General features: G+C 44.6%; 1 protein-coding gene across 1 annotated transcript in view; it reads right to left on the minus strand.

Moving 5' to 3' along the window:
- Positions 1-378: 378 nt before the first annotated feature.
- Positions 379-26,937, minus strand: part of LOC311233586 (uncharacterized protein) — a gene marked incomplete at its 3' end in the record, with an annotated part of 116,173 nt that continues 89,614 nt past the window's right edge. Inside the window, exons 5-6 of the mRNA XM_084320553.1 lie at positions 18,749-18,862; positions 379-392 (exon numbers count right to left, since the gene is read on the minus strand). Coding sequence (XP_084176679.1) covers positions 379-392; positions 18,749-18,862 — 128 coding nt within the window. The remainder of the gene's footprint in view (positions 393-18,748; positions 18,863-26,937) is intronic.

Raw genomic sequence — 26,937 nt, forward strand, 5'->3', positions numbered from 1 at the left:
TTCAAAGACTTTGACGAGAGTTTCGAGCCACGAAAACATGTCCTGGAGTTGGCTGATGGAGTGAGGGCCTCTGGCATAGCGCTGAAGAGAGGTGCAGCCAAAGTTTGGCTGAAAGACAATACGGGTCGAGAGGTGGAGACGATGCTGACGGGGGCGCTGTACGTCCCATCCTTTCCCCAAGACATTTTCTCGGTCAAAGCAGCGACGACCAACGGAGCCACGGTCGTATTCAAAGAAGGACAGAACAAGCTCATTCATGAGAACGGTACGACATTTGATATTAAGGTGTATGATAGATTGTTTTATCTAAACACAGTTAATGATGAAAATGTTGATGAATGTCATGGGTGTTATGATATCAAAACATGGCACGAAATTCTAGGTCACTGTAACTACGAAGATGTGTTAAAATTGCAAAAAGTCACAGAGGGTATGACAATTAAAGGCAAAACTGATACATCTAATTTGACATGTGAAGTGTGCACAAAAGGTAAATTCGCTCAGAGCAGGAGCAGAGAGCCAGATGAAAAGGCAAAGGCTCCCCTGCAGCTTGTACACACAGATTTGTCTGGACCTATAGATCCTACAGCTAAAGATGGGTTCAGATACACATTAGCATTTACTGATGACTATTCAGGAGCAGTTTTTGTTTATTTTTTTAAATCGAAGAGTGACACAGTCAAGGCTACTGAGAAGTACATTGCTGACGTTTCACCTTATGGAAAAATCAAATGCATGAGATCTGATAATGGTACAGAGTATACTTGTGGTCAATTTCAGTCATTGCTAAGTAGAAATGCCATCAGACATGAGACCTCAGCTCCTTATTCACCCCATCAAAATGGGACAGCTGAGAGAAATTGGAGAACATTGTTTGAAATGGCAAGATGCATGCTAATTGAGAGTGACCTACCAAAAGAGTTGTGGACATATGCAGTTATGACTGCTGCTGTCATTCGAAATAGGTGTTACAACAAGCGTGTAGGACAGACTCCATACTACATGTTGACAGGAAAGAAGCCTAACCTTTCAAAAATGAGAACATTTGGGTCACCATGCTATGCTTACAAGCAAAACAAGAAAAAGTTGGATTCAAGATGTGAAAAGGGTATTTTTGTAGGCTATGATAAGAACAGCCCTGCTTATTTGGTGTTTTATCCTGACACAGGAAAAGTACTTAAAAATAGGTTGGTCAAATTCATCACCAAGAGTGTCATTGAGAATCAGACTCAAACAGAGCAGGAAACGGGTGATGAAGATTTCAGTATGAGGAAAGCTGTAAACCACCTACCAACAACTGAAAAGGCAAATGTAATCACAAAAGAGTCACAGGAAAATGAGACTGAGATTTGTGATAACATTGAGACAGGTGAAGGCCAAAGTAGCCAGAGTACATCTTATCCACAAAGAGAAAGAAAACCTCCTCAATATTTCCAGAGTAAATATTATCCACAAAGGGAAAGAAAACCTCCTCAATATTTGAAGGATTATGAGTGTTAGGGCTGACCCCTATTAATCGATTAGTAGACTAATCGGTCGAAAGGGGCCGTAGTCGACTGGCCAACCTCTTAGTCGAATATAATAATAAATAAAAATAACAAAATTTTAATATTTTTTTTTTATCATTTTTTTCAAAAGAAAAGAGGCATAGAAGCATGGCTAACGCTAATGGCACGCATACCAGAGGCTAACTGCCTACGAAAACAGGCACAGAGGCACTGAAAGAGGATTTCACCCATCTAATGAACACACTATACTAGACAAATATCAAGATGTATCCATCAGTGGACCAATTGCATGCTTTTGCAGAGGACAAGAAGCCTTCAGTCGACTCCTTCAGACATTAAGCACCCCCCACAGCCCAAATGGAATGATAAAAAAAAAAAAAAAAAAAATTAAAAAATTGAAAATATTATACGTTTTTTTTTTTTTTTTTTTTGTCGACCAATAGTCGACTAACGGCAAATTTTGGCCAATCCTAGTCGACCATCCAAATCCTTAGTCAAGGACAGCCCTAATGAGTGTAAAGTCGAATCTGATGACCAAGAAGAACTAACCCTTGATTACTGTTATAGAGTTATTTGTGATGTGCCCCAAACATTGGAGGAGGCTATGTCATCACCAAATTCTCAATTATGGGCTAAAGCTATGGAAGAGGAAATGGATTCACTGAGGGAAAATGACACATTTACCCTGACCACACTGCCAGAAGGTAAACATGCAGTGGGGGGCAGATGGGTTTACACAGTGAAAGAGAACCCAGTTGAAACATGCAAAGCCAGGTATGTAGCAAAAGGCTATAGTCAAGTGTCTGGTATTGATTATAAGGAAACCTTTTCGCCAACTGCAAATATGACCTCTATACGTAGTCTAATGCAAATTGCAGTAAAAAGTAATTTGGAGTTGCATCAAATGGATGTTAAGACGGCATATTTACATGCTCCTATATGTAGAAGGGTGGATTATCCCTGCTTATGGGAGTAGTAGTACACAGCCACCTGGTAGCAGGATACTATAGAATTGGATCTATATGTACCCCCGTCTTTGGCCCGGAACGTCGTTCTGGAGGGCTTGCAGCAGGAGTGGATGGGGCCCAGGATTTACTAACCTGGGGAATGGTACTCTGGTCTCCCTCGCCTTCCAAGGCGGTCAGCAGTGGCTCCCCACACACTCTCACTTCCCCCAGTACCTCCGACAGCCCTCCCACACCCGGTGACTGTCAGTTCAATAGTATTATTGGGCTTCCCTTTAAAGGGGACATGTACTGCTATTCCTAGCACTATTTGGGCAACTTTACACAATTCATGTGAGTGTATTGAAGACATTTGTAATTTTATTTTTTTTAAATGCATTGTTTTATATTTCTAATCAAGTACTCAAAACCATCATTTTTCAGCTTCAAGATTTCAGGCTGTTATGGCCTGGCTCCGCCCATAAGCACTTTGAGTGACAGTCAGTCCACACAGTCTGCGACTGGTAGACAGAGAGAGATAGAGAGAGAGAGAGAGAGAGAGAGAGAGAGGGAGGGGGTGAGAGAGAGAGAGAGAGAGAGAGAGAGAGAGAGAGAGAGAGAGAGAGAGAGAGGGAGGGGGTGGGGAGAGAGAGAGAGAGAGAGAGAGAGAGAGAGAGAGAGAGAGAGAGAGAGAGAGAGAGAGAGAGAGAGAGAGAAAGGCCGTTCTTTTTTTCTCTGCCTCTCGGTGTGCTGCGCGACAGCTTGTGGGCCCTTCCTCCCTCTCTCTTCCTTTTTTTCTTTCCATCACTCTCCCGTTCGGAGTTGTGTGTCGCGCGGACCTCCGCGTGGCAGGTACCCCCCCCCCCCCCAAGTGCTCCTGAATGCTCTCTATCTCTCTCTCTCTCTCTCCCTCCAGAGTGCACGCAGAGTATGAGGAAGTGGTTTCCACTCGCTGTGTACAGTCAGTCTATGTAGATTGTGGGCGGGCATTAGCTACAACCACAGAGCCAATCACATCACTGTCTGCTACCCAGAGCCTGAGTAACGTCATTCAGGCCTTCAAATCAGGATGGCCTAATTTACTGGAGAAGGAAATGATCTGAGCTGAATCAGAGCAATCCGCCAATATGGTATTTAGACACTAAAACACATTGATACGAACTCCTATTACTATAATACAATGCTAGAGACTGAAAAATGACATTTATAGTACATGTCCCCTTTAAGCAGTACCCTTCCTTGACCACCTGTATAGACCCTTCAACTGCTATGCTGTGAATGGGGTGTAAGGGTTAAATAATTATGCAGTCACAGTATTTACCCAGGGGTTAGGTTAGCAAATGGAAGAAACAGACACACACACAGTGCTCCCAATTATATCTACTTTGTATTTAAGCCTGGGCAGGTTATCAGTTACAGGTTGTACTTCAGATTTATTCCGATAGCACTTATTCATAAATGGCACTGGGTGCTCTCACTGATAATGTAGGGGAACACTATTCCCACCATAGGCACCGCGTGCTCAATACATTAATAATACCCCGCTTGTACTAGGGGAGACCCAGGCATAAAGTAGAGAAATCATTGGGAATTCAAACAACAATAATAATAATAAAAATACAAAAGAAACCAAGCAAATGTGGGCCCACGTTACCAAAATAAAACCTACACTAAAGCCGGCTTATATTGTTTGGGGTACCCCTTAGACACTGGTTGTTAGCGTTCACTTGAATGGACGTTGATGTGGATACACGAGGTACCGTTCGTACTTAGCCAAGATGCCGGACCCACTCTTATCACCTCTCGTCCAGGTGACAAGATGGCGTCGGGCGATCCCGTGAGCACAGCCAGCGGGCTGGAGCGAACAGCATGGGCAGTGGTGAACTGGAGGAGTGTGCTGTGATGGCGACCTCTGCTGGTGGGAAGAGGCGTCCTCTGCGACGTTGGGAAGACGTTCACTGCTGGCTGTTACTTGCTGCTGTCGCGCGAGCTAATACTGTTGGCTACCCTAAACACAGCTAAACTTCGGGTCTGGATGCACCCTCCTGCTATATCGGTTGTACTACTAACGCAACGTGGCTGACTGTACCACCGGTCTTCAGCGCCGCGCGCCCGGTAGTCTACTGGAGTCAGATGGAGCCGTTAGCAGCATGCTAATACACCGCACACTTACTACTATAACCCGTTAACTATAGACGTTAGTCCTTCGTTCTGTATCGCTTACTCACACACTATCGCTGGTACTTCTAGGATAACACGTCAACTAGCAAGTACTTCTTATCACCCGTCGCTCTCCAACGGGGCTCTCTTCTTATCACCTGTCGCTCTCCAACGGGGCTCTTCAACAGCACTCCTTCAACAGGGCTCGTTTGAGCACACGCACGCTGCGACTGTTCATGGTTGAGTTCACTGCCGAAGAGAACTTCCTGGTCCTCTGGCCCCCAGGTAATTCTCTCTTCCTCGTTGCTTCCCTCTCTCCTCCGCTCCACCTAGCACCACTGCCACTCCGCCCCCTGCTGGCAACCGCCACTGATCCCACTCTAGGACCACTCCAGAAAGGGAGAAAGGTGCTTCAATGTTATTGTTAGTGATCCATAATGAAGCCGGAGAAGAGTAGCACCTCACCTCGTTATTAGACCGGGCGAGATATCAAAAGGAACACTGTTTATCACACTTTATACACACACAGGGAAAGTAACAGTTAGTCAGCACTTCTGAATACTTAGTAGAATATTCAGGATGCTACATTTAGACTGTGAATTGTTTATGGAACAACCTGAAGGATTTGAGGTTAAGTCAGAGAAGGGGGAGAAACTGGTCTGTAAACTTAACAAATCACTGTATGGTCTGAAACAATCAGGACGGAATTGGAATAAAATGCTCCATGATTATCTAAGTGAAAATGGTTTTATTCAAAACCCGGCTGACCATTGTGTTTACAATAAACTAACATCTAAAGGTGAAAGGATTATTTTGATAATCTGGGTTGACGATCTTATCATTGCAGGAAGCAACAGTCAAACAATCCAAAATGTAAAAGACATTTTGGGAGCCAAATTTAAGATGAAAGATCTTGGCAAACTTAAGAACTTTCTAGGCATTGATTTCACACAGACAGATGGTGAAATAAAGATGAACCAGAAAAGGTACATCATGAAAATATTGCAAAGGTTTGTGTTGAATGCCCACGCTCGCTCTTAGGTCAGATCGATAACTTCATAACTCATTGGTCTGCCTATCTACACCTCAAACAGCGTCCTGTGAAGTGGTTGACACGCAGAACCAACCGAGTCTACAACATGTTGTTGTTACCACTGACCGACAAGAGACAGCGAATGCACCGTTCCGACCCCCGTCAGTCATCGACCTTAGGTCGAGTGACTGAAGTTGCGGAATCTTTTATTTTATTTGCACTGGGACAGGCTCTCTTTAATTAGATGAGGTCCATGTCTCCTATTCGCACGTATTATCATTATATGGCTTTACTTGATAATCCCATTATACAGAATTCACCTTTAGTCCTTAATGCATAATCATAAGTCTCCTTTTACTCCGTAGGGATAAAGCCTATAGTTATAGTTATATCCCCATTATAGCTAGGGATAAAGCCACTTACACATATTATCACTATATGGCATTACTTGATAAAACCAGGTTTATCAGAATCCACCTTTAGTCCTTAATGCATAATCATAAGTCTCCTTTTACTCCGTAGGGATAAAGCCTATTGTTATAGTTATATCCCCATTATAGCTAGGGATAAAGCCACTTACACATATTATCACTATATGGCATTACTTGATAAAACCAGGTTTATCAGAATCCACCTTTAGTCCTTAATGCAGGGATAAAGCCACTTATTCTATTTTACATCATTAATCAAAAAATGCATGGGGTGAAGTTACAATGCAAAACACATTTCATGCTTACCCGGTCGTCTGGTCAGAAGAAAGGATACAAATCATATTTATAAAGAGGTAATTTTAATTAGAAAAAGCTAGTTACAAAAAGATACTGAAGTGGAAAGCACCCAATTCAGTTTAAAATAAGCACAGAACAAAACATCTCATCATGCACGGCTTGTGCCCAGTGTCTCGCACCATTCTTCTCATCTCTCAAAAAAGTCAGTGGGCACCATTCTTCTTCTCTCTCCAGCTCCGTGTAAAATCTGCCTCTTGAAAGGGCAACCGTCCCTTTTATATCCATCTTACAATATTTCCGATTGGTCTAAACACAGTGAAGTCACAGGCTGTCATTTTTGTTTAGCAAACCAGAGTACAATACGTAATTCGTATGAGCTCCTCCTTCTTGGTACTAACGTTACTTCTCGTTACCTAGTGGTTTTTTAAGTAACAGAAAGTCCCTTATTTCTTCAGAACAGACAACGGCTTTGTCTATGGTGACCATGTGATATCGTACCATGTACGAGGCCTCTCCAGTATCTCTTAAGGATCCCTCCAGACAAACAGTTTTTACACATTATTCTGTTAGTATTATTCTCTACTGACACTCAATTTATAAGCATGCCATTTTGAAAACTTTTACTGTACACATCAAACATTTAATTGTTATATAGTTTCTTTTTTTTTTTAAGATCTCCCCACTAGTTCCCGGACTCTGTCTTTCAACCCTCAACCCTTAATCCCCTGTTCGTCTGAAAGGGTTAAGCTCTTACAGCTCTCTCTCCCCTCTGCAGAGGCCCACATTCCCCAGGGTTCCTCCCTTTTCACAGACACCAGGCACCTTGTCTGCAGATATTAAAGGCTCATTTCCATTTTTTATAAGTAGAGCCAGCTATCCTCCAGAGTTCAGTTTAAAGATTATACTGGTCACATAGGAACGACTCAGGATGTCATTGTCCAAAAGTGTCGCTTGTTTTGTGACACTTCACACCCACTCTGCCATCCTGTGAGGTCTTTGTCCATCGTTAATTGAATAATTGAAAAATAAAGCATATGATTACATGTGAAAAATAGGTATATAGGGCTGTATTGGAACGACTCAGGATGTCATTGTCCAAAAGTGTCGCTTGTTTTGTGACACTTTACACCCACTCTGTCATCCTGGTCGGTCATTTTCCATTGTCTTAATAGCGTCTGTACTGGGGGACGAGATGGCGATTGTGGGGTCACGTGGCTGTGACTCTCCACACCCCCTCTGCCATCTAGATACCTTGTTACCCTGGTAGCCGGCGGGAAGACTTGCATCTGTTGTTCCCTGGCTGGACGGCTCGACAGGATAGGGGTCACGTTGTTGCTTGGTATCCGGCGGGAAGACTTGCATCTGTTGTTCCCGGCCGATGCACCCAGGCTGTTGTCGTCTCGGTCATCTTGGTCATCTTGGTCATCTTGGTCATCTTGGTCATCTTGGTCGTCTTGGGGTCGCCCCCTCTGACCTCTTGGATCTCTCCCATAGTCTGAGGTAGGTTGATTTGTCACTTCTCGGGCGACCCCCACGGGTCCCCGAGAATTGTAGCAGCAGTCCTCTATTGAAGTGTGGTTGGCCTGGTCTTGTGACCCTGTCCGTAGGCCTCGCAGGACATCACAGATACAGTCCACAGAGGACTCATTTCTTTTCTCTCTTTCAGGTCCATTCAGGGCTCTCGTCGCCCTGTAACCTGGGTCCAGGCCGATGTCTCTCTGTCCGGTCTGGGAGGTCTAGGAGGTCTGGGAGGTCTGGGAGGTCTGGGAGGTCTGGGAGGTCTAGATGAGGACCCTGAGGATGCTCTGGAGCTTGACCTATCCCGGTCTTCCTCCAGTTCCGATTTCTGACCTGAGTCAGTATATTCCTTCTTGCCATCCGCTGCGTCGTCCGCTGACTCCCACCCAGAGAGTGTGGCACTAAGAGTGTGGCACTGATTCAGGTTTTGTCCCTTTACCAGCGCACATTGTTCCCAGGCCTCTCGGACTGTTGCGTCCGTCCACTTCCTTCTTGCACAGGGGATCGACCCTGTGTTGTGCTTGTCTCGGTCCAGACTGGGTAGTTAGTTACTGTTATGTCTGGTGTTAGCTCTGGCTAGTTAGCCAGCTTGTAGATCCAGGCTATGTAGCCTCTTATAGACCCAGCTCCTGCTGATAACACCAGCCTGTATTATTACGCTGGTTCCACTTCCGTCACAGTAGCAGGACTTATGCAGGACTTATTCTGATTTTAAGTAAACATTAGGTTACTTTTGGTTCAGGTGACCTGGTACCTATTTTTTCTACTTAGGTTTCGACTGTAAGAAAACATTACGTAACTTTTTAGTCGTGAGTAAACTTTTACCGCAATCACAGAAATATACTTTAAGTGTGATTCTTTCTTTGAGTAGAATCTTCTACGTTTTTTTGACTGTAAGAAAACATTACGTAACTTTTTAGTCGTGAGTAAACTTTTACCGCAATCACAGAAATATACTTTAAGTGTGATTCTTTCTTTGAGTAGAATCTTCTACGTTTTTTGACTGTAAGAAAACATTACGTAACTTTTTAGTCGTGAGTAAACTTTTACCGCAATCACAGAAATATACTTTAAGTGTGATTCATTCTTTGAGTAGAATCTTCTACGTTTTTTGACTGTAAGAAAACATTACGTAACTTTTTAGTCGTGAGTAAACTTTTACCGCAATCACAGAAATATACTTTAAGTGTGATTCATTCTTTGAGTAGAATCTTCTACGTTTTTTGACTGTAAGAAAACATTACGTAACTTTTTAGTCGTGAGTAAACTTTTACCGCAATCACAGAAATATACTTTAAGTGTGATTCATTCTTTGAGTAGAATCTTCTACGTTTTTTGACTGTAAGAAAACATTACGTAACTTTTTAGTCGTGAGTAAACTTTTACCGCAATCACAGAAATATACTTTAAGTGTGATTCATTCTTTGAGTAGAATCTTCTACGTTTTTTGACTGTAAGAAAACATTACGTAACTTTTTAGTCGTGAGTAAACTTTTACCGCAATCACAGAAATATACTTTAAGTGTGATTCATTCTTTGAGTAGAATCTTCTACGTTTTTTGACTGTAAGAAAACATTACGTAACTTTTTAGTCGTGAGTAAACTTTTACCGCAATCACAGAAATATACTTTAAGTGTGATTCATTCTTTGAGTAGAATCTTCTACGTTTTTTGACTGTAAGAAAACATTACGTAACTTTTTAGTCGTGAGTAAACTTTTACCGCAATCACAGAAATATACTTTAAGTGTGATTCATTCTTTGAGTAGAATCTTCTACGTTTTTTTGACTGTAAGAAAACATTACGTAACTTTTTAGTCGTGAGTAAACTTTTACCGCAATCACAGAAATATACTTTAAGTGTGATTCTTTCTTTGAGTAGAATCTTCTACGTTTGGTTTTTTTCAAATCTGTAATTAATTCTACTCCAGAGGCACCCGACAGCAGTCATTTCGGTTCATATTCTTTCGGTTTTTGATACCTATTTAAATAGTATAAAGCCCAACTCATTTGAACTTATGTTCTTAGCCCCGGAACCTCCAATCCGTTTTGACAGACCTATAAACCAGTGACTTGGCCGCCCAAGCACCACAGCGTCCTGTATGCTGAGGCTTCCAAGTCCCCACAAATCTGATAGGCCCGTCGGATACAGAGACCCTGATGCTCGCTCTGTCCCCCCGCGTCAAGGTGCTAAGCTTGATGAGAGTTTGCAGAGTCTCAATTTTTTACCCATAGGTGCTGGTGAGTGTACATCTCATGCAGCTGATATGGCTGGTAGGGTGCTAACCCACCAAATGGTTGCTGTCAGGAAATCCCTTCCGAATGAAATAGATTACAAATTCACTTTACTTTACTCTGGATTTAGAGCAAGGACGGACATCTTTACATATTATACTTAAAATATATACAAAATGCATTTAGTATTATATGTCATGTTCCTTCCTAAATGACAATAACACTACATATTCTTCCTCTTGACAGATGAGCGGTATGTCAAGTGCAGTTTGCACTTGCTTGAGTGTCACGTGTCAGGGCCCCAGAAGGTAATTTCTCCCTTTGTTGCCCTTATCTCTGCTTGCTGCTCGGGGGTTAGTTTCTCCACCATCTTATCCCCTGGATCTTGACCGGGGGTCCTTACCTCTCTTTCCATCATTTGGGCCATTGAAGCCTAGTTGGTGAGCTAGCGTCTCCTTGTGCTAGCTTCTCTTTAGCTGTTACTCAATATGTTGAGTAATCAGAACTGTGTTCAGTTTCAGAGGTATTTAGCTCCCCATCCTGTTCAGGCTCAGACTCAGTTTCACCTGAAGGCGTCATCTGTGGCCTCGGGTTCTGATCCTTCATCTGAATGTCGCCATCCTCCTCTTCTGGGCCATAGTAAATGGAACAGTGCTCATAATTGATGTCTTTGGCGTTTAGGTACTCGTCTAGAGAGTTGAACGCCTCTATGTCAGTGGAGGGAGATACTTGTTTTGAGGTGGAGCCTGGCGCCTTATAAAGAGGAAGAATGACTACATCGTCTTCTTGGTTTTTTCCATTTCCACACTCGTCATTGATAGTGCGTCGCCGTGTTCTTGAGCGAGACACATCACCCCTTACTGCCCCCGTTAAGCAGGTTGGCACCTTGCATGGCTGCCTCCGCCGTCTGTGTCTCTGAAGCCCTTGCCGGTTCCGGAAGCTCATGTAACACTGGTCACAGTAGTATGGTTTCTCTTGTGTGTGTACCATGTGGTGTAGTGTAAGGTTACGCTTCGCCTTGAAGCTCTTTCCACACTGGTCACAGCAGTAAGGTTTCTCTTCTGTGTGTACCGTGTGGTGAATTCTAAGCTCTCTCTTCGTCTTGAAGGCCTTCTCACACTGGGCGCAACCGTAAGGTTTATTTTCCGTGTGTACCACGTGGTGACGTCTAAGGTGATCCTTCGTCTTGAAGCTCCTTCCACACTGGTCACAGCAGTAAGGTTTCTCTTCTGTGTGTACCGTGTGGTGTTGTTTAAGTTCTGCCTTCGTCTTGAAGGTCTTCCCACACTGGACACAGCAGTAAGGTTTCTCTTCTGTGTGTACCACGTGGTGTTGTTTAAGTTCTGCCTTCGTCTTGAAGGTCTTCCCACACTGGTCACAGCAGTAAGGTTTCTCTTCTGTGTGTACCACGTGGTGTCGTTCAAGATCTGCCTTTCTCTTGAAGCTAATGTCACACTGGTTACAGCAGTAAGGTCTCTCTCCTGTGTGTACCATGTGGTGACTTTTAAGATGATGCTTTGTCTTGAAGCTCTTTCCACACTGGCCACAGCAGTAAGGTTTCTCTCCTGTGCCAATTACTGCTTGCTGTACAGCCGGCAGCTCTGGGTATTGTGATTTGCTTGGTTCTGTGAATTCCTCCCTTGTGGTCCTCACCCCTGCTTGCTGTTCTGGGGTTAGTGCGGCCCACTTGTCTGGAGGCAGGTATATGTAATTCTTCTTCCGGGATTTAAATTCCTCCCTTGTTGCCTTCCTTTCTGCTTGCTTTTCTGGGGTTAATGCGGCCCACTCGTCTGGAGGTAGGTATAGGTAATTCTTCTTCCGGGATTTAAATTCCTCCCGTCTTGCCCTCGTCTCCGCTTGCCGTTCTGGGGTTAATGCCCCCCAGTCGTCTGCAGAGAGGTATTCGATGCCGGAAGGATCCTTTTTCCTTGTTCTCTCCTTGGTCGTTTTCGGGGGAGGCTCCTGGGAGGCCCCCCCTTTGTCAGATAGCATTATGACTTGGTCATACAGCCTACACTCGATACGTAGCTGGTCTTGTGACCATGCTGCGCATCGGGCTGCCAGTAGGTTACCCCCTGGGACTCCTCCGAATAGCTTTTTAAGCAGAAAGCATGATCCCTGCATGGGTGTTCCATTCACGACTGATTCGGCTGCAACACTGAGAGACATGCTCCCGTCTCGCACCTGTGGGATCAGTCTTTCCACCATGTTATCCCCTGGATCTTGACCGGGGGTCCTTACTTCTCTTTCCATCAGTTGGTCCATTGAGGCCCTTTCGGGGATCTCTAGTCCTTTGAGATGTCTCAACATGCGAGCTAGCGTCTTGTGTGCTTGTATCTCCTGAGCGAGCATCTGCTGCGCCAGCTTCTCATGAGCTAGCACCTGCTGCACCAGCCTCTCCTGAGCTACCCGTGCCAGCTTCTCCTGGGCTAGCTTCTCTTGTGCTAGCTCCTCCTGAGCTAGCTTCTCTTGTGCTAGCTCCTCCTGAGCTAGCTTCTCTTGTGCTAGCTCCTCCTGAGCTAGCTTCTGGTGTGCCAGCTCCTCCCGAGCTAGCATCTCCTGGGCTAGCTCCTCCTGAGCTAGCTTCTCTCGTGCTAGCTCCTCCTGAGCTAGCTTCTCTTGTGCTAGCTCCTCCTGAGCTAGCTTTGGGCGTGCCAGCTCCTCCTGAGCTAGCTTCTCTCGTGCTAGCTCCTCCTGAGCTAGCTTCCCTTGTGCTAGCTCCTCCTGAGCTAGCTTCTGGCGTGCCAACTCCTCCCGAGCTAGCATCTCCTGGGCTAGCTCCTCCTGAGCTAGCTTCTCTCGTGCTAGCTCCTCCTGAGCTAGCTTCTCTTGTGCTAGCTCCTCCTGAGCTAGCTTTGGGCGTGCCAGCTCCTCCTGAGCTAGCTTCTCTCGTGCTAGCTCCTCCTGAGCTAGCTTTGGGCGTGCCAGCTCCTCCTGAGCTAGCATCTCCTGGGCTAGCTCCTCCTGAGCTAGCGTTGGCTTGTTAGCCGATGGTGAGCTAGTTAGCTTGCAGTCCTGTGAACGGTCTTTTTGACTGTGCTTCACATCCAGTCTCTCCTTACAAACAGGGTCTCTGGGCTAGGGAACCCTCGCTTTTCTGTGAACGGTCGTTTTGACTCGCTTCACATCCACACTCCGCTCCTTACAAAGTGTCTCTGGGCTAGGAAGCCCTCGCTTTTCTGTGAACGGTCGTTTTGACTCGCTTCACATCCACACTCCGCTTACAAACAGTGTCTCTGGGCTAGGAAGCCCTCGCTTTTCTGTGAACGGTCGTTTTGACTCGCTTCACATCCACACTCCGCTTACAAACAGTGTCTCTGGGCTAGGAAGCCCTCGCTTTTCTGTGAACGGTCGTTTTGACTCGCTTCACATCCACACTCCGCTCCTTACAAAGTGTCTCTGGGCTAGGAAGCCCTCGCTTTTCTGTGAACGGTCGTTTTGACTCGCTTCACATCCACACTCCGCTCCTTACAAAGTGTCTCTGGGCTAGGAAGCCCTCGCTTTTCTGTGAACGGTCGTTTTGACTCGCTTCACATCCACACTCCGCTCCTTACAAAGTGTCTCTGGGCTAGGAAGCCCTCGCTTTTCTGTGAACGGTCGTTTTGACTCGCTTCACATCCACACTCCGCTCCTTACAAAGTGTCTCTGGGCTAGGAAGCCCTCGCTTTTCTGTGAACGGTCGTTTTGACTCGCTTCACATCCACACTCCGCTCCTTACAAAGTGTCTCTGGGCTAGGAAGCCCTCGCTTTTCTGTGAACGGTCGTTTTGACTCGCTTCACATCCACACTCCGCTCCTTACAAAGTGTCTCTGGGCTAGGAAGCCCTCGCTTTTCTGTGAACGGTCGTTTTGACTCGCTTCACATCCACACTCCGCTCCTTACAAAGTGTCTCTGGGCTAGGAAGCCCTCGCTTTTCTGTGAACAAAGCATGAAATTATGTTGCACTTGTAACTCCCCCCAGAGCTCTATAAACATTATGTTACCCTTTAGTTGTGAGTAAACGTTGCTTTAATCACCAAGATAGAGCTTTCTATTCATTTGTGATATCCCCGAGTAGAGCCTTCCACTCGAGTCGCCAGTAGAGCTTTCTACTTTAATTTTAGCCAAATCTGTGATTTAATTTTACTCCAGAGGCTTTTGACAGTAGTCCTGTCTTCTTCGGCCGTTTAGCACCTATTTTGGTTAGTATAAATGCACATCGCCAGGGACGCCATGTTGAACACCGGTCGTAAACCGAGGTCAGATTGATTATCCCATAACTCTTTAGTCCGAATCCCAGCTTCAAGCAGCGTCCCGCGAAGCGTGGGACATCTAGGACTCGATTTGTCTATAACGTTCAGGGCTTAAACTCAGCAGACCTCGGCTCACACACAGGAACCCCCCGTCCCCTCCAGTAATACAGTTGATTAAATGGAGTTGCGGGGTATATTTTTATTCTATTTGCACTGGGACGGACTCTCTTTAATTAGATGAGGTCCCTTTTCCTTATCCGTTACAGTATTATCACTATATGGCTTTACTTGATAATCCCATTATACAGAATCCACCTTTAGTCCTTAATGCATAATCATAAGTCTCCTTTTACTCCGTAGGGATAAAGCCTATAGTTATAGTTATATCCCCATTATAGCTAGGGATAAAGCCACTTACACATATTATCACTATATGGCATTACTTGATAAAACCAGGTTTATCAGAATCCACCTTTAGTCCTTAATGCATAGATAAAGCCACTTATTCTATTGTTTTACATCATTAATCAAAAATGCATGGGGTGAAGTTACAAATGCAGAACACATTTCATGCTTACCCGGTCGTCTGGTCAGAAGAAAGGATACAAATCATATTTATAAAGAGGTAATTTTAATTAGAAAAAGCTAGTTACAAAAAGATACTGAAGTGGAAAGCACCCAATTCAGTTTAAAATAAGCACAGAACAAAACATCTCATCATGCACGGCCCAGTGTCGAGCACCATTCTTCTCATCTCTCAAAAAAGTCTCTAAGCACCATTCTTCTTCTCTCTCCAGCTCAGTGTAAAAATCCGCCTCTTGAAAGGGCAACCGTCCCTTTTATATCCATCTTACAATATTTCCGATTGGTCTAAACACAGTGAAGTCACAGGCTGTCATTTTTGTTTAGCAAACCAGAGTACAATACGTAATTCGTATGAGCTCCTCCTTCTTGGTACTAACGTTACTTCTCGTTACCTAGTGGTTTTTTAAGTAACAGAAAGTCCCTTATTCCTTCAGAACAGACAACGGCTTTGTCTATGGTGACCACGTGATATCGTACCATGTACGAGGCCTCTCCAGTATCTCTTAAGGATCCCTCCAGACAAACAGTTTTTACACATTATTCTGTTAGTATTATTCTCTACTGACACTCAATTTATAAGCATGCCATTTTGAAAACTTTTACTGTACACATCAAACATTTAATTGTTATATAGTTTCTTTTTTTTTTAAGATCTCCCCACTAGTTCCCGGACTCTGTCTTTCAACCCTCAACCCTTAATCCCCTGTTCGTCTGAAAGGGTTAAGCTCTTACAGCTCTCTCTCCCCTCTGCAGAGGCCCACATTCCCCAGGGTTCCTCCCTTTTCACAGACACCAGGCACCTTGTCTGCAGATATTAAAGGCTCATTTCCATTTTTTATAAGTAGAGCCAGCTATCCTCCAGAGTTCAGTTTAAAGATTATACTGGTCACATAGGAACGACTCAGGATGTCATTGTCCAAAAGTGTCGCTTGTTTTGTGACACTTCACAGTTTGACATGTCTGACTGCAAGGCAAGATCGACTCCATGCGACAATGAAGGTGAATCTGTTGATCAAAATAGGTATCGTGAAGTGGTAGGCAGCTTGATTTATGTAATGACATGTACTAGACCTGATCTAAGTTTTATTGTCAGTAAGTTGTCTCAACACTTATCCGAACCAAAAGAACAGCATATGGTAACAGCAAAACATGTGTTAAGATACTTGAAGGGAACTGTAGACCAGGAGTTGTGTTACAAGAGAAGTGATTCAAAACTAAAACTTGTTGCATATTGTGATGCTGATTGGGCAGCAGATCAAAATGACAGACGGAGCACAACTGGGTACTGTTTTAGTCTATGTCAGACAGGACCTGTTATTTCCTGGAAATCTAAGAAACAGCCTACAGTTGCTTTATCCACATGTGAAGCAGAATATATGGCTTTGGCATAGGGCTGGGCGATATAGCCAAAAACGTTATCGCGATAAAATTATAAAATTATTTTCATATAACTCGATATCGATAATTATCGTCGATATAATGTCTGTCAAGTTTAATTAACTTATTATGCCCGGCGCCGATGGACTTGTTTTTCTGCTGCGAATGTCTCGAGTTGATGTCGTCATCAGTCCGCGCACGTTAGCAGTTAGCCAGACAATCCCATGACAATGTACTAGTAAATATCCCTAAAATACTCTGTTCCGCCCCAATAAATTGCAACGACGTCCACCGTATACCACACACTACTATAACCGTGGCATCAAAATTCACGCCACATACATACTCTGCACGTAAATATATAAAATCGCGCCGTGCAAGCTAATTATCCTAGCCACGCATGTATCCAAATGTCCTAAATATCCTTAAAATACTCTGTTCCGCCAGAATACATTGCAACGACGTCCACCGTATACCACACACTACTATAACCGTGGCATCAGAATTCACGTCACACGCATACACGGCACGTAAATATATAACATAGAGCTGTGCAAGCTAATTATCCTAGCGCCAGCCTTGAGTCCTAAACCAAAACAGTGGCGCATCTGGAGCTGTGGTGCGTAAGCACGTCACGTCATCACGTAACGTTGGTTGTTGTTAGTGAGTGTGTTGAGCCGAGGCTGAACGGAGCCAAACTTGGAAAATCGATATATCGAAACTTTGCGACCACGTTTCATGTTTATTTCGAGGAAATAATTTATCGTAATATTTATCGTTATCGTTTTATCGCCCAGCCCTACTTTGGCAGCTGCTACACAGGAAAGTTTTTATCTTGTGCAGTTATTAAAAGGAATGGATAGTGAAAATGATTATGCACCAGTGACAATCTTTGAGGATAACCAAAGGGCAATTGCACTTTCAAAGAATCCCGTGTGTCGCCAAAGGTGTAAACATGTTGACATTAAATATCATTTTGTTCGATCTGCAGTAAGTGATGGAAACATTATTATTGAATACTGTCCAACAACAGAAATGGTAGCTGATATGTTAACCAAACCTGCAACAAAGGTCATTGTTGTAGCCAATTTAATGATTTTTTGCCGTTACGTTATTGTATGAAGGCACCGTGTCACCATGAAATTGTTGACCAATTAGCTGGCAGTGGGCACAGGAGGCGGGGCTCAGATGTGCTCAGGCGCAGCCTATATGTATGTGTTGACAGGTGTGCAGCGGGAGGGAATTGGGTAATTATCACAGGGAAGCCACACTGTCTTTTTACCGTGATCGTTTGTTTTGTTTTCAGTTATATTGAGTCACCTTTTGGGTTTATTTTGTAGCAATTATCCTGTGTTTAAATTCCAGTTTAAACACAGAGTTTACAGTATGCTTATATTTGTCCACACTGCAAGTACGAATAAAAACTCTCAAACGTACTCAAGGAGAAGACATCATATTATTATCAACAAGCACCACGCGTTGGAAAGAGCTTCACCCAGTATTCCCTCACTGGCATCTCATCTTGTTAGGTTGCCCTTACAGTCATGCTTGAAAAGTTTGTGTATTTTATTTTTGGTGTTGAAGGTTAAAATGAAAAAAAAAAGAAAATGTAAATGTATGTCAGGTTTTGTCAGAATAAGATCAAGTGGGGGTGTTAAACAGTCGTGAACGATGCATCTCTTGAATGCTCTTATGCTGACGTCATACCTGTCAGTCTGACAATTACACAGCTGGTTCTAATAAAGGGATCATTGCTGGCTCACTTGTGAGATTCAGTCAGTGGTATGTGAAACTACAATGAAGTGTGTGGCGTCGTTTATTCCTCCGCAGAAGTCCAAGGCTGTCTACAGATACAGCACTCAAAACTCAAACCTCTCATGCCTCTCTACCACTCCTCTATTGTTCTTGACCGGGCCAGATTTCACACCTCCACTGCCTCCCACAGGCTGGGCAGATTTTCATCTTAAATTTGTATTCGTCCCAAATGTCCCAGCCCCATCAGATTTCTTAGCTTTTTTCACTGTTTACTTATCATGCATTGTAACACTAATATATGGTCAGTACCCCAAGTCAGACTGCCCATATACAAATTATTTTGGGGGTCTGAGGGCAGTAGCCCCCGACCCCCTCCCTGAGGAAGCACTTAAGTTAACTACCCTCCCTTTGTTCCCCCAGCCAACACCCCCGGAAAATTAACACCTGAGTAGACTTAAGTGGCACACAAGCAGCAACAAGCAGCAGACAAGCAGCAGAATTGGTTTGATTTTTGAGTGCTGCATCTGTAGACCTAGCTGGAAATGGCTGCTGCGCCAACAGATACAATGAAAAATAAGGAGAGAAAGCTATGGAGACAAAGACAGACATACAAATATACTGGAGTGGAGGAAGGTGAAGACAAAATCAAGATGAGAGAAAGAAACATGACATACTGATATCCTGGTGGTCTGTGGGCTCCTCCTTCAGCCCCGTGGCAATATCCATAGGTGGGTCCAGTGTGTCCTGAGCCTCTTCTTTTTTAATCATCAGTAGGTCTCTGGGTGGTTCTGGGGCAGAGGGAGACACAACTCAACATAAGGTGTCTACAGGTATCAGCAAGTTAAAAGTAGGACTTTTTAAGACCATTCAATGCCAGTTCAAGGCAAATAGATAATAACTGCTCAAGATAAAGAATATTTGGGCGGCTAGGTGGCGCAGTGGGCAAGGCGCTCGCCACCAACGCAGGATATGCTGGGTTCGAGTCCAGCTCTCTGCGTTGCTACCAGCTTGGCTGGTCGTTCATACTAATACAATTGGCAGTATTAGGGGGTGGGAAGCTGGTGGGTGGAGATCGGACGTTGTGGACAGCGACTCCTACAGGTCGGTTGGTGCGCCTGCGCAGTAGAATCAGGAAGTGACGGGGGCAGCGTGAGAGATCACGCTGTGCAGGTGAAAAGATGCGACGGCTGCCTCCTCGAGTACCGGAGGGGACGCGTGATGCAAGGCTTCGTCCACATTGCAGCCGGCTTGTGGGAGGCATGGCCTAACAGCGTTCGAGACAGGGGAGGGTAGAATTGGACAATACGAAATTGGGGAAGGGAAAAAAATTGAAAATGGGGAGAAAAAGTAGATTAAAAATAAAAAGATAAAGAATATTTGTTCAAATGTTTATTAACACTTTGGCTGCCATGGGTTAAATTCATTATCAACCGTAGGTTGCCGGCTCTATTTGTCTATAGAGAAAGTCCCCTTCTTTGCAGGGCTATAACTTTTTAAATTCTATTGCTACATTGCCATTATTAGGGCCCATTCAAAGTCCTATATGTATTGTTCATTGTGTAGCAACGTTAAACTTTTTCATTCACATATTCATAGTAAAGTATGGTCTAATGTATAAGTATGTTTTCATCTCTTTCTGCAGCTTTCTCCAGAACGTGATCTATAGCCCCAAATACATTATATTGATGATGCAATACAGTTTTATGGCAATCAGCGCGATATAAAAAATTCCAACTAGACGTACTTCTAGAAGTTACTACACGTCATCTGATGTTGACCGGATGGGCTAGGGGGCGTTTATAATTCCGTGGGCAGCGTTATACCAATCATCTAATGTGGGTCAAATGTTGATAATAGCAGTTAGTATCGAAGACGGTAACGTTACACGCTAAAACTCACCCCAGTCTCCGCGCGCCGTTGGGCGATCATCGTAGAGTAGAAATTTTATCATTATGGGATGTAGATTTACCCGGTCCATCTCCAGCTTGTATAATGGTATATACGTCCAAATCATGTTGTTTATCGAGTTATTGGCAATCGATCGCTATGTAGTGTGTCGAGATCGAGTCCCGGGACCTATTAGCGAGTGCCCGGAAGTAATACGGCCGTCCAGCACAACCTCTACGGCACTTCCTGTTAAGCGATTGCGCCGATCGGCCACCAGATGGCGCTCCTGAACCGCCAGAGAGCTCAGTGGGTCCTCCTGGTGGATCTCAGGCCAGCGGAGGGGACATATGAATCCGATCCCAGATTTTTGAAATATTGATATCAAAGACGCTGTAAAGCGTCTTCGGCAACTTGAGCATGGCCGGGAATGACGTGTTTAAGCGTTTTCCGGCACCCAAAGTGTTAATTAATGTGAAAAAATATATTTGTCCTTAATGATATTAACCACTACAATATTCTTACAACCAGTGAAATTAATTTACAGCCTTACAGTCAGAAAAAATAAGGTCATTTAGGGCGGTTAGGTGGCGTAGCGGAGATTGCGTTCGTCACCAACCCCGGAGCTGTGAGCTCACAGCTCCGGGGTTCTCACCAGCTTGGCTGGCCGACCGTTCACACTAATACAATTGGCAGTATTAGAGGGTGGGAGAAGCTGGCGGGGTGGGTCCGGGTCGTTGTAAACAGCGACTCCTACAGTTCGGTCGGGGCGCCTGCTAAGCGCGGATGGGACCCGAGTGGGATAGTGTGATCCTTCCACACGCTACGCCCTCTCAGAGAATATCCGCGCTGCCAGGTGAAAAGAAGCGGTTGATTGGCTGGACGTGTGTCGGAGGAAGCACGTGATAGCCTCCACTCTCCCAGATGATCTGACTGTGGGGAAGTGCGCAGCGACCAGGAAGGGGATTGGGAATTGGCATAACGACTAACATTGGGATGGGAGAAAATCGGAGGAAAAATGGAGGGGGAAAAATATCAATAAAAAAATAAAAATAAGGTCATTTAGACCACAGCTGTATTCTTATGGTGGTTCTGTTTAAATACATGGCTGTTAAATAAACATGTAAATCCCACCCCAGGGGAATCAGTCACATTTCCCCTACTGTCTCTTTTCAATGTCCATTGTTTGGTCCACTGCTTCAATAAGGCACATTATTCTGGTGTTTTCCCTTGTAGCTCATCGTCTGTTCCACCACACTCTTTAACCAGAATGAACATTACTATTTGTTCAAGTGCATATTTGCAACATACAGATTACATTATAGCAATTAAATCAACTTCACAAATACCATGAATTCACTGAGCAACATAGATAAACATACTTTTACATTTAACTACTTGCAGTAGTGTAAGACTGTTCTTAGTACATAGGGAATGTTAATTAACTCAAACTCAACTCCTACTTTAAACTTTGACTAAATGCATTTGTGAAATGTACTTCATAAAACCGTATAACCAAATTCACGGATAACAAATAAGTTGAACCTTATTCAAAATAATTGTCAAGTGTTCAGGGCCACAACATTGAACATAACGTGTCTACTACTAGCTAGCTAGCAGGAATACTAAGTTAACTTAGTTAATACCCTGAAGACTCTGGCAGGAGCACTAATTCAGGGGTACTACGACTATGCTTGCACCTCATGGTACCAAAGCACCTCAAAGGCGCTAAAAACAAAATTACAAACATCTCAAAACAAACTGGTCAGACTACTGCTTGACCTTACTCCTAGAACCCACCTCACCCCTGCCCACTTTGACAACCTAGGATGGCTTAGAGTAGACGACAGAGTACAGCAACTTGCAATGGGCCTGGTCTACAAGATACACTACACGACCAAGGTACCCATGTACATGTCAAAATACTTCCCAAAGGTCAGTGAATACCACGATCACAACACCAGAGGGAGCTCCACAAATCATGTTAAACCCAGATTCGGCTCAAATAAGGGACTAAACACGTTTCGCAATTATGCCACATCAATGTGGAACGCCCTACCCAAAGCTGTAAAGGAATGTGGATCACTACCCACTTTCAAAACCTCTCTCAAGGGACACCTACGGGAGACTGCAATTCAACACTGGCCCCTGTAAATATCCTAACCCAACCCCCTCCAATGTACAGTCATTTACCTAGTATGGTTGTCAATAGTCCAATGTACAATTATGTTTGTTTGTACAGTGTCTCCTCCCCCCCCCCCTCAATGTACAGTTTTACTTGTTTATACAGTGTGCCCCCCCCCCCCCCCCCAACCACCTCCAATGTAAATTACCCAGTATGGTTGTCAATATCCCAATGTACCCAACCCCCCCCCACCCAACCTCCTCCAATGTACAGTTTCTACGTCAAATGTATATACTCCCTTTTCTTGACTCCTTCTGTATCACAAACAGTACTGTATTTGCAAATCTGGTATGTCATAAATGTATAGATGTAGCAGTAGCAGTACTGACTATCTGTATGTCATGTATGTCATATATGTCCTGATGAATTGAAAATGGGGGACCCTGATGTAAACAAGATGAAAGTCTTTCTCTGGTCTGCATCCCCTTAACAATTGTGTGTATTGAGCTGTACTGTATTGTACCCATTATGCAATCTGTTAATAAAGTTTTCAATCAATCAATCAATCAAACTGTTAGCCACGGCGAGAGGTAGATTATCTCACGGCTGTTCGAACTAGTTTTAATTAAAATAAAAAGCTATGTAACATAAAATGGTCGGTCTGTCTTTTGAAATAAGACTCACAATGTAAGAATAATGTCCACGAGAGCTTTTGATTTAACAAACCTGTTCTCATCTCAAGTTCTCAAGTTCTCAAGTTCTTTAATAGTTGTCATACAGAAGTACAGAATACTTTCATACAAAATGCTTCTTACTGTTACGCTCCAGAGACTGTGCTAGACAAGATAGTATCAAATAACATAATAACATAATATAGCATGAATTTAGAAGAAGAAAATGAGGTCACAGTGTTCGGTATAGACATATGTACAATGTTCTGAGTTACCATATAATATACAATACACAATACTATGCAGTGTACTAATGTACAGTACTATCTAGTGCAAAGCAGAAATGGGATGAGGTACAATTTTAGGTACAATTTACAGTAAGGTGTACGAGTTGTAGTGCAATCCTTCATCCATAAATATAAAGTGTGGGGAGTGGGTGCTACAGTGTGTTTGTTTAAAGTGGGTGTGTGCTATAAAGTGTGTGGAGTGGGTGCTATAGTGTGTTTGTTTAAAGTGAGTGTGTGCGTGTGGATGTGTGTGCTATGTGCGTTTGGTGGTTGTTGTTGTGTAGTGTTCATTCATTGTTCGTTTAGCAGCCTGATGGCCTGGGGATAGAAGCTACTTCTGAGTCTTTCTGTGCTCGCCTTGAGACTCCGGTATCGCTTGCCTGACCGCAGCAGTTCAAAGAGGCAGTTGTTCGGGTGACTGGAGTCTTTAATGATTCTCTTAGCCTTGCCCTTGCAACGCTTGTAGTAAATGTTCTGGAGGGTGGGGAGCCCCCCTCCAATTGTGCGTTCGGCTGCACGTGTCACTCTTTGTAGTCTGCTTCGGTCTTTTGCAGTGCTATTCCCAAACCAGGAGGTGATGTTGCCGGTCAAGATGCTCTCTATTGTACATGAGTAGAAGTTCTTAAGGATCTTCTGGCTGACTTGGAACTTCCTTAGGCGCCTGAGGAAGTAGAGGCGTTGTCGTGCCTTCTTCACCACACTGTTAATGTGTGTGGTCCATGTCAAGTCCTCGGATATGTAGGCTCCGAGGTACTTGAAGCTGTTGACTCGCTCAACCGGTGCCCCGTCGATGCTGAGGGGGCTGTAGTCCTTGACCCCCGACCTCCTGAAGTCCACAATCATCTCCTTTGTTTTGCTGACGTTCAGGGAGAGGCTGTTTTCCTGGCACCATCCCGCCAGGACCTTGACCTCTTCCAGGTAGGCCCTCTCGTCGTTGGCAGAGATCAGGCCCACCACCACTGTGTCGTCAGCAAATTTGACGATTGTATTGCTACTCCGCTGAGCCACACAGTCGTGTGTGTACAGGGAGTAGAGGAGGGGACTCAGAACACAGCCCTGGGGGGCCCCTATGTTGAGGGTGATGGATGAGGAGGTGCAGTTGCCTGCTCTCACCACCTGGGGTCTGCCAGTCAGGAAGTCCAAGACCCACTGGCAGAGGTCATAGCCCAAGCCCAGGTCCCTGAGCTTGGCTATGAGTATGGAGGGGACTATGGTATTGAATGCCGAGCTGTAGTCGATGAATAGCATTCTCACATAGTTCTCTTAGGCTTCGTCATAACATCTCAGACATCCAGCAGCCTGGTCATCGATCTCTCCTTCATAGTTACTCACTTACTCTTCTAGTTATTTACCAAGACTCCAGATATCTCTACAGAAGCTGCCATGTCTCGTTGAATAGCGATATCAGTAGTAAATAGTATTTGTATTCGCGTAACTAACGTTAGCTAACATGAACATTTAATTTCCAAATAAATCCACATTAGTTTGTTAGCTCTGAAGCTGAACCCAGACAGGGACCGTGACAGTAGAACAACGCTGCCTGTGATAGGACAGTGTCAGGGACCCACTGAGTATGGTGCGCCGTGATTGGCCGGTGTCAGTATCGGGACAGTAATAGAGCGTCTCCAAGAAATGCGGGTTGGTTTGGTAATCACGCGTAATAGACTACCGCAACACTTCCGGTATTTATTGTTGAGAGCCTTGGCGTAAGTGGTTGTTGTAGCCATAGATATATATATATATGTTCTATATATATCTATGGTTGTAGCTACTACTGCTGTGGGCCTGCTGGAGAATATACTTTTGTATACACTGAACACGGAGAGACCAACGCCAAGTAGTCAATCTGCACTCGCTGGGAAATCTGCGCATGCAGAGTTTGGGGAGTAGGGTGCATAGATATATATAGAACACTAGATAGCTTGCCCGCGCTGCCGGCCAATGGAGAGCGACGTCACTGAACCGCCGCCATCTTGGGAGGGTCAGCCTTGAGTGAGAGTGAGTGAGCTGCACAGACAAAAATACTCATAACTCGCTGAAATATTGACGGATTTACAAACGGTTTGGTTTATTACAAGCATTATTAACGTGGCTATGATTCAAGCGGTTTGTAAAAAAAAACATCTTTAATTTTTTTTATAAGTATGCAGTATCATAACTACATCTTTGATGTTTATAGCAAACCAACCCGTTTGTAAATCCGTCAATATTTCAGCGAGTTATGAGTATTTTTGTCTGTGCAGCTCACACATGCGCAGATTGCCCATGGAGTCTGGACGACGCGAGATGACGCACGAATGAATGTGGACTGTTCCATCAGAGGGCGGAGCTTCGGTGGTAATATGAGTGGCTAACACTGGCTACAGACCGCTGCACTTAAATATAAACATTAGGGATACCTGGAGACTCAATGAGGTAATTGTAGATGTCGCCATAAGACGCGTCTGGCCATTTAGTGGGATAATGTTTTCATTATCCTGTTCGGCTGAAAGGACACTGGCCACCGACGCTCGCCCCTCTGATGGAACAGTCCACATTCATTCGTGCGTCATCTCGTGTCGTCCAGACTCCATGGGCAATCTGCGCATGTCCATGCGGAATAGGTGCTTTAAAATGGGCTTTTTCTCTGCCGATTTAGTTCTGATCGATTAGGAATGGGTCACGCCGTGTTCAGGAGAGTGAGGCGCATAAACGTCTATTCGATCATGTCTCTAGCACCCCCACAGCCGTATCGGCAACCACTTACATCACGGCTCTCGTCCACATTCATTCATATGCTCCCCCCGCAATCTCCTCCCTGATTTCAGAATCCTGGAAGTGTTGCAGTGGTCTATAGCGATCAGAGAGGGGCTTCGCTCAACCAATCAGAGAGGGGTCTGCAGAAATGGGCTCAACCAATCAGAGAGGGGTCTGCAAAATGCAGCTACGGAAAGTAGAGACGCGACCGCGAGCGGCATCGCTGAGCTCATCATGGTGTCCGCTGGACGAAGCCAGAGACGATCTTATTATGGGGCTTATGCCGAGAAGCAGTAACACAATAAGACCGTCTCTGGCTTCGTCCAGCGGACACCATGATGAGCTCAGCGATGCCGCTCGTGGTCTTGGCTGCAGCCATCCTCTCTGCTGCCGGAGCTACTGGAGCCGACATCGGTCTGCGAGGCTGCGCTGGTGGTGGGAGAGAGAGCACGGAGGGTCGGACTTGTTGATGAGCTCAGCGATGCCCGAGTCGCGCGATTTTTTCTTGGTTTGTCATGACAAACCAATTACATAATCCAACATATGTGTAAAGAAACAACATATTCCAGTTAACGGTATATTTTTTGAATGATTCGTTACGGCGTAATCAATACTTCTATTTGTATAAATTGGGTTAAGCAGAGCGTAGTATTCCTGCCTGGCTGAGGAGCCCGTCGCGGCTCATGCGCATGCGCGCGCTCGGCCAATCAGAGCAATGCGGAAGGATAAGTGGGCTGCCGAAAGTATTCACGCAGCCGGGAGAGAGGTACTGTGGAGCCTCGCTCTGAAGGCTGTGCGTGGCTCGCTCCCGCGAGAGTTCCGCACCTCGTCTCGTCAGATTTTCAGAGCAAGTCGGACAACATTCTAACCGCCATGCAACGCGCTTGGCGAGGCCGTAGTAAAACCTGCGCAGATCTGCGTCCGCCTAGCCAATCTCGAACACGCCTATTGTTGAGAGCCTTGGCGTAAGTGGTTGTTGTAGCCATAGATATCTATATGGTTGTAGCCATAGATATATATAGAACATGCCATATATATCTATGGTTGTAGCTACTGCTGTGGGGGCTGCTGGAGATTGATTGATTGATTGATTGATTGATTGATTGATTGATTGATTGATTGATTGATTGATTGATTGATTGATTGATTGATTGATTGAT

The sequence above is a fragment of the Notolepis coatsorum genome (assembly GCF_963971535.1).
Source record: "Notolepis coatsorum genome assembly, chromosome: 8".
NCBI lineage: Eukaryota > Metazoa > Chordata > Actinopteri > Aulopiformes > Paralepididae > Notolepis > Notolepis coatsorum.